We start from the raw sequence: 8,414 nt of genomic DNA, 5'->3' as shown, positions 1-8,414 counted from the left end.
ATTCAATTTGTCTACTGAATATCTCTTCTTGTCTATCTAAGATGTAAGCACCTCAGACTGAACATTTCCAAACAAAATTATTATTAATATTATTAGTCTCTTTTTCAGCTCACAGAACAGAGCCTGGCCCATAGCAGACTGTCAAGAAATATTTGTTGAATGAGTAAGTGAAAACACACACACACACACACACACACACACACACCTGTTTGTATAATTACGCTTAACAGGACATAAGAATGGTAGGAAAATACCAAAACGTTAACTGGTTGTGCATGAAACCATGAGTTTTCTTTAAAAGTCCTTTCCAATTTTAAATGGAAAAATAGTGGTTAAGAATATCAGACATTGCAGGGGTGGGATAGGGAGGGTAGGAGGGAGGGAGATGCAAGAGGGAAGAGATATGGGAACATATGTATAACTGGTTCACTTTGTTATAAAGTAGAAACTAACACACCATTGTAAAGCAATTATACTCCAATAAAGATGTTAAAAGAAAAAAAGAATATCAGACATTGGAACTCAGTGACCTCTGCCAGACTGCCACTTACCGGCTGCACATCCTTGCTTTCTCCGCATGCCAGAGGGACTTAGAAATATGTACCTCATCTGTAGTCATGCAACATTCACAATGCGCTTTACTGTGAAATTAGGAATGTAAAGAACTTTGCCTGGTGCAGTATACATAGTGAGAGGTAGTAGCTGTTGGCTGTTAATGATGACAGGCATGTTTTCTTTTATGATAAAAATACACATTTTTCTTATAAACCTTTACTGAAGAGAGTTCAAAAAACGCCGCGCCCACATACCCACTAAGCCAGAGCCTCCCAGCTTCCAGCCGGCCGCAGGGGGCGGGCGCGCCTGCTCCGTCCGCTTCTTCCGCCCACGTGACCCGCTCAGCCGGCTACCCGTCTCCAACATGGCGGCGCCCAGGGGTTCAAGCCGCACGTGAGAAAGAGTCTGAGTACGTGGGAGTGCAAGTGTGGGAGCCAGTTTCCCTTGTCTGCAGTCAGTAGCATCCCTTCAACTCCTCCCGAGATCCTCGCGGGCCGCCGCCCCTCTGCAGCCATGAAGCCAAAGCCAGTTTCTCACAAGATCGAGAACACTTACCGGGTGAGTGAAGAAACTTGGCCGTGGGACTAGTTCTGAGCGGGACTCCCGGGGCTACAGTGCTCTGGGCCGAGCGGAAGTCATTTGTCCGGAGGCTCTAGCAAAAGAGCCTCTCTCTCTCCGGGTGTAGTAAATATGGGATGGGGAAGGAAGCTTCAACTGCAGATTTCGCCCATGTTTTGTGGCGTCTGGCCTGGCTGAGACTTCTCTTCAGGCCAGAGTTAAATTCAGTGTCACAAACTAACTGTTTAGGAATTCTTTCCTGCTCTTTTATCCTTGAAGACCGAATGGGGGGCGGGCCGGTGGGAGGAGGTGAGTGATTTCCAGCTACTGGCTACTAACCACTTTCCCGGTTTGCTCCTTGAGGGTTTCTTTGTTAGTCTACAGCCGTAGGTCTGTATATGTTTAAAAACACTGTTGTTGCCACGACTTAGCCAGATCCTGTACCTGCAGCAGGGTATGAAACCTAGCAGTAGATCTGGCGAGGCCACGTTGCTAGCTTTTACCTAGGTCAATCCATCAGTCTAGCATGGAAATTTTGTTTGAAATGACATTTTGCAAATATATCCATAGAAATATTTCATTATCTTCGTACAGTAGTGCAGTGCATTTGTCTTTCAGTTTGTTTTTAAAATTAACTTTTGTGATTTATCAGTGATGTCTACTTCTAGTTGTAAAACTCAGTTATACATTTTACGATTGATTGAAAATACAACTCTGAAATTGTAAGCGAAGCATAACATTATTTCTAATGATAGAACGTAAGGAGGCACATTGAACCTTTAAACTTTATACTGCCACAAGGACATTGTCCACGTATGATTTTTATACAGCACTCAAACAGATATTCAAGATATGATAAGTATAAAATGTGGATGTGTTGTAAATATACTTCTCCCCCGCAGTTTCTTACGTTTGCTGAACGATTGGGAAATGTGAATATCGATATTATTCACCGGATTGATAGAACTGCAAGCTATGATGAGGTAAGAGAATGTTAAATGAGCTGATCTTCAAGTATTCATAGTTGGATTTTTAGATTCTCTTTGAAGTGAATTGTTTCTCAAGCCATTCTTTTATGAACATGAAATGCATTAGACCTGTGCTGTCTCAAACAGTAGCCACACATAACAAATTAGATTTAAAGTAAAGTAAATTAAAAATTCTAATGCTCAGTAGCCATATGTGGCTAGTTGCTACCATACTGACCAAGTGCAGATATGGAACATTTTCCATCATTGCTGAAAGTTCTATTGGGTGATGTGGTGTTAGAAAATTTACTTGATTCTCAGGTGGCTTCTGATTCCAACCACTCGCTTCCCATGTGCATTCCGAGCACTGCTACAGATCCGTATTCCTGAAACTACAATTTTCAAGAGGTTTTGAGCAAGTCACTTTCCTGGGGCTCAGTTTCCTCCTTTATTAAAAAACATGGGGGAGCTAAACCACATAATTTTTTCCAGTTCTAACCATGCTGTAACTCAGTCACACCTCTACTCAAAAATCTTGTTTTCGGGCTTCCCTGGTGGCGCAGTGGTTGAGCGTCCGCCTGCCGATGCAGGGGACGCGGGTTCGTGCCCCGCTCTGGGAGGATCCCACATGCCGCGGAGCGGCTGGGCCCGTGAGCCGTGGCCGCTGAGCCTGCGCGTCCGGAGCCTGTGCTCCGCAACGGGAGAGGCCACAACAGTGAGAGGCCCGCGTATCACAAAAAAAAAAAAAAAAAAAAAAAAAAAAAAAAATCTTGTTTTCGCTGCATCAAGTCATTATTTCTCTGCCAGCCTTTTAAGGTCCTGTATAACATGCCTTTAAATTAGGGATTCAAGGTCAGTTTTTACTATTTTTCACTTGACTCTAGTCAGACTCCGCTCACTATCTCTTTGAATGCCTTGTCTCCAATATGTGAATTCAGTGTGTTAATGATGTTATCTAGGTAGGCACATAATGCTTTGAGAACTCACCATGAAGTGATCCTAACCTAGATTCTGTGAGGGTGTAAGGTGAGGTGTCCAGAAAGGTGAAGTAGACAAGGTGATACCTGAATTGAGTCTTGTTTGTATAGGTTTTAGCATGGCAAAGAGAACAGGAAAGGCTGTTTCAGGCTGAGGAAGAAGCCTTTATAAAGGAACAGAGGCTAAAGAGAGCATGTCACATTCAAGAAACGCCAAAGCATTTCAGTATGCTTATAATTGCATGTGGGATGTTTGTTTATGTTGATGGTGACTGCAGATGGGCGAAGGGGGTAGCTGGTGAGAGATAAAGCTGAAGAGATAATCAAGGACCATGAAGGGCTTCATATGTCAAGCTAAGTTTGGATTTATCCTGAAGCTATGGGAAGTCATTCTAGGATTATAAGGCAGGGGAATGTGTGACATGATCAGTTGTAAAGTTTAGATCTCTCTCTGGCTTTAATGTGGAGGAAAGAACAACCAGTTGCTCTGGAGTCAGGGTAACCAGTTGTGATGATTCGGTAGTCATCTAAGTAAGAACTTTTCTCTCATATAAATATGTGCAAACACTTATAGAGGTTTTTTTTTTTTTAAAGAAAAATTGGTTCCTACCATTTACTTCACTATGAAACTTGCTTTTCTCACTTTGAAAGTATACTATCAACATCCTTCTAATTTAATAATAGATATAATTCTTTTTAATAGCCACATAATATACCTTATTATGTAGAGACCATAATATGTATACCAACCATTTTCCTTTTGTTGGATATTTAGGCTTTTTTATGTCCCCACCACCACTACAATAAAGCTGAATGAATGTCTTTATACTTGTATATTTACAAATTTTATAAGAAATATCTCCAAAAAGGGAATTGCTGGATCAAAGGACATACCTGTTTTTTTGTTTTGTTTTGTTTTGTTTTTTGCTGTACGCGGGCCTCTCACTGCTGTGGCCTCTCCCATTGCGGAGCACAGGCTCCGGACACACAGGCTCCGCGGCCATGGCTCGCGGGCCCAGCCGCTCCGCGGCACGTGGGATCTTCCGGGACAGGGGTACGAACCCGCGTCCCCTGCATCGGCAGGCAGACTCTCAACCACTGCGCCACCAGGGAAGCCCGACATACCTGTTTTTAATTTTAATAGAAATGCCAGATTACTTGTCTATAAGGTTGTAGCAATTCATATTTCCAAAAGCAGAATGAAAGAACTGTAAGAGTCAACATTTTTCTTGGCCTAAAATTGTGAAAAACAGAAAAAAAAAATTTTTTTAGTGTGACTGTTACATAGTTTTAAATCTTCTGCCCATATTTTACACCTGATTGCTTTTTTAGATGTGTTAGTTAATGCCCTGTTTAAAAAAAAACTAAGAGGAGTTTTTCAACTCTTGACTATCATCACTGTCTTAAGGTATTAATATATCATTATTCTTATTTACTTTGATTATAGTTTTTCTTTGAGTTGTCTGATTAATGAACTGCTTTAATCTTGGCAGGAAGTTGAAACCTACTTTTTTGAGGGTCTACTGAAGTGGAGAGAACTGAACCTTACGGAGCACTTTGGTATTTTCTATTTTGTTTCTATTTTATTCACCCATCATTTGTACTATATATGGTCAAAACAGCTAAATATTGGTGTGATGGAAAAGCAGAACTTATTCTTTTTTTTCCCCCCCACCCAGGGAAATTTTACAAAGAAGTTATTCACAAATGCCAGTCTTTCAATCAGCTAGTCTATCATCAAAATGAGATAGTTCAGAGTTTGAAGACTCACCTGCAAGTCAAGAACAGTTATGCCTATCAACCCCTTTTGGAGTAAGTAGCATGTTCAAAGAAAGGCAACAACATTTACCTGAATTTTAAGAAAGGTTGTTTTATAGCTACATATGCTTTAGATCTGGTGTTTGTAATTTAGAAACAAGAATTTACCTTTTTTTGTTAGATGAAAATATTAGTACATTACTGTAAAGCAGAATCTTAGGGGTATACTTTTTTGCTTTTTATACTTTTACAAGAACCTGATTTTTCTTTGACACTATAGGAATGACTGACTATAACTTGTGATGGAAGGTACAAGCTCTAGCCTGATTTCTTTGCTCAACTCTTAAAACGTGAAAAATTTTATACCTCTCTTGAGACTTGGTTTAGTAGCTTTAATTAATCCTTTCATCATAGGCGATAGGTTGTCATTTGTGAAACAGATTTGTAGTATTTGGTTTTTGATCTACATGTATCAGAATCAGTTACCTCTCCTTCTTTCTTTCATCCAGTTTAGTTGTACAGTTGGCACGAGATCTGCAGACGGACTTCTATCCACATTTTCAGGATTTTTTCCTGACTATCGCTTCAATCCTGGAGACTCAGGACACGGAGTTGTTAGAATGGGCTTTCACCTCACTGTCCTATCTGTACAAGTACCTGTGGAGACTAATGGTGAAGGACATGTCCAATATATACAGGTGACCATTCCTCTCTCTCACATGGGTTTTTCTTTTCTTCTTCTTCTTTTTTTTTGCTTTAAAATTTTATTTTATTTTATATATGATTCAGTGCTGTTTAGTAAATTTATAAAGTTATGCAACCATCACCACAATCCAGTTTAAGAACATTTCCATCATCTCCAAGGGATTTCTCATGCCCATTTGCAGTCAGTTCTGCTCCCCATCTGCATCAGTTTTGCAAGCAAGAGCAATATACATATATCGAATAGTGGAGATTGCCTCTGGGGAAACAACTGTGTGCTTGAAGCCCCTAAGTAGAATGATCCTCTTCTACAATGATATTTTTTAGCATTTAAGTTTTTAATTTTTAATTTTTTGGTCAAGGGCAGTTTTTATTGATACTGACAACCAGCAGAGACTTTCTGACTCCCATCTGTATTTAATGAAAACACGCATAATACCTGTCACTTGCACCTGCTGACATGGCTACCTAACTTTAATATGTTCTTTAATTGCCTTTTCCCTGTCTTCAGTCTGACGCCAAACTTCCTTTCAAGCTCAGTCTCTAATTATTTCCTTATAAAAAGTTGGTTCTCCAGCCAAAGTGGTCCATCAGTCTGCATTGACCTGACCTTCTCTTATCTCCAGGTATTGAAATCAGACCCCCCACTATCAAAGCCTGACTTGAATCCATAGCTTCCATATACATGCCCGGGCACCTTGTCCAGAAATCAGAGCTTTGTACTCTGAATATGTCTGGCATTCTCTACCACTTATGTCACATGACTTCTGTTATAATCGTTTGTTCTAATGTAATGGTGTCCTCTGCAAACCTATAAACTCTTCAAGAACCCCATGTTAAATATTTGCATTTTCCTTGCCCCTAAAATATTGATTAAGACAAAAGAGACACTCAGTATTTGTAAGTAAGTGTGGACAGGGAAAGAGAATGAATTCTGTACCAGCTTTTTGTTTAAACTAAGGCAAAGATTGTTTGTAATCTATTTCAATCTGGGACTTAATGGAATTTTCTACTTGGCGTCCTGATTACTTCTACATACTTCAACTGGCACAGGAACACGTAAGATTAACCTTTTACCCCAACCCAGTATAAGTATGGATATGGGATAGGACTGTCGATTTTGTTTGTGTACCACCTCCCTTCACTCTACCCTCCTTTGAACACGGAATGAGAAAGAACTATTTTTCTGACCTTTACTAGTTCTCTATGAAGATTTTGGTAAAATCTACCGAGATTACTTCATTAAAGACCAGCAAGATCTTGGGGGATATATAGTTTTTTTGGTTTCATGACTTCTGCTGTTACTTTTTTATCTCCTGAGTCAGGCTCTCCAGTTATAAATTTATTTGCTTTCTGTATGACATCTTCAGCAGCCTGGATATTTTCACTTGACTGTTGTTGAAATCAAAGTCTGCACACTCCTGTTCAAGCCAGCTCTTCTCATTCATTTGTGTGATCAGTAAATATGTACTCAATGCCAGGCTTTGTTTGGTCACCCAGTTTCTAACGGTGATACCATCACTCTTCCCATCACTGAGATTTGGCCACTTAGAGGCATCTTTGACCCAGTTGTCTTCAAACACTTCACATTTTCTTGATTCTGCTATTCCCGTGCTCAATCCAGTGACTACTTATTGTACACTGTGTATCAGGCTTGAGACGCACTCACAAATAAACCAGATAAAAATCCCTCTTACGAAGTTTACATTTTATCAGGGGAAGAACGTCTTAGGCATGGGGCTTGCATGAGCGAGGAACAGTGAGGAAGCCTGGGTGGTGCAGCAGCGTGTTTGGGGGAGAGTAATCAGGTGATGTCAGAGATGTGGTGGTAGGGGGCCTGGCCATAACGGGCCTTGGGGATACTATAAGGTCTTTGGTTTCATTGCAGGGACCCTTGAAATGTCTCTTGGGTTCATCCATTACCATTTCCCTCTGCCACTGGCCCTCTGTCATGCCCTTGTTTGCCCAAGCTTTTATGACTTGAATAACTTCCTAGTTGGACTGCCAGCCTCTTTCTTCCTTTATATCACCCTATACTGGTGCCCAATTTCTCTTTCTGAAACTATTCATTTCTTATTCAGCCAACACTTATTAGTACCTGCTATGACCAGGGAACAATTAGGGGCTGGAGATATGGCAGAAATAGGAGAGATATATTCCATGCTCTTCTTTCATTTGGGAGACCAGTTTAAACAATGTGATTATATGAGTCATTATTTAGTTACAGCTGCATGGCTGTATGACCTTGAGTATGTTGCGTAGCCTTTCTGCCCCTATTTCGTTATCTATAGGATAGGGATAATAGTTCCTACCTCACAGAGTCGTTGTGCTGATGAGATGAAGTAACATAGTAAGTGCTTACTTAAATGTAAGCTAGAATCCCCACTCCTTTGCTTAGTGTTCAGAGCCACCTGTTGACCCGAGCACCTGTATCTGGAGCTGCCTTCCCCACCCATATCATCCTTCCTTTAGACAGACGAGCCTCTCTGATACCTCTCTCTCTTTTTTTTAAATTAATTAATTTATTTATTTTTGGCTGCGTTGGGTCTTTGTTGCCGTGCATGAGCTTTCTCTAGTTGTGGCGGGCAGGGGCTACTCTTGAGTGTGATACCTGGGCTTCTCCTTGCGGTGCTTCTCTTGTTGCAGAGCACAGGCTCTAGGCGCGGGTCTGAGTAGTTGTGGCACGTGGGCTCAGTAGTTGTGGCTGGTGGGCTCTAGAGTACAGGCTCAGTAGTTGTGGCGCACGGGCTTAGTTGCTCTGCGGCATGTGGGATCTTCCCGGACCAGGGCTCGAACCCGTGTCCCCTGCATTGGCAGGTGGATTCTTAACCACTGCGCCACCAGGGAAGTCCCTCTCTGTTATCCCTTGACTGTGATCACTTCTGCCCACCCCGTG

At 41.3% G+C, this 8,414-nt stretch overlaps 1 protein-coding gene across 1 annotated transcript in view; it reads left to right on the top strand.

Annotated features, from left to right (window-relative positions):
* Positions 1-907: 907 nt before the first annotated feature.
* UTP20 (UTP20 small subunit processome component) overlaps positions 908-8,414 on the top strand; it is a 93,542-nt gene continuing 86,035 nt past the window's right edge. Inside the window, exons 1-5 of the mRNA XM_081248276.1 lie at positions 908-1,113; positions 2,016-2,096; positions 4,552-4,618; positions 4,738-4,870; positions 5,326-5,514. Of these exons, the coding sequence (XP_081104402.1) occupies positions 1,069-1,113; positions 2,016-2,096; positions 4,552-4,618; positions 4,738-4,870; positions 5,326-5,514 (515 nt within the window). The 5' untranslated portion in view covers positions 908-1,068. The remainder of the gene's footprint in view (positions 1,114-2,015; positions 2,097-4,551; positions 4,619-4,737; positions 4,871-5,325; positions 5,515-8,414) is intronic.

The sequence above is a fragment of the Mesoplodon bidens genome (genome assembly GCF_964165515.1).
Source record: "Mesoplodon bidens genome assembly, chromosome: 11".
Lineage (NCBI taxonomy): Eukaryota > Metazoa > Chordata > Mammalia > Artiodactyla > Ziphiidae > Mesoplodon > Mesoplodon bidens.
Note: the sequence above shows the minus strand (reverse complement) of the source record. Positions and strands in the feature narration are given on the sequence as shown.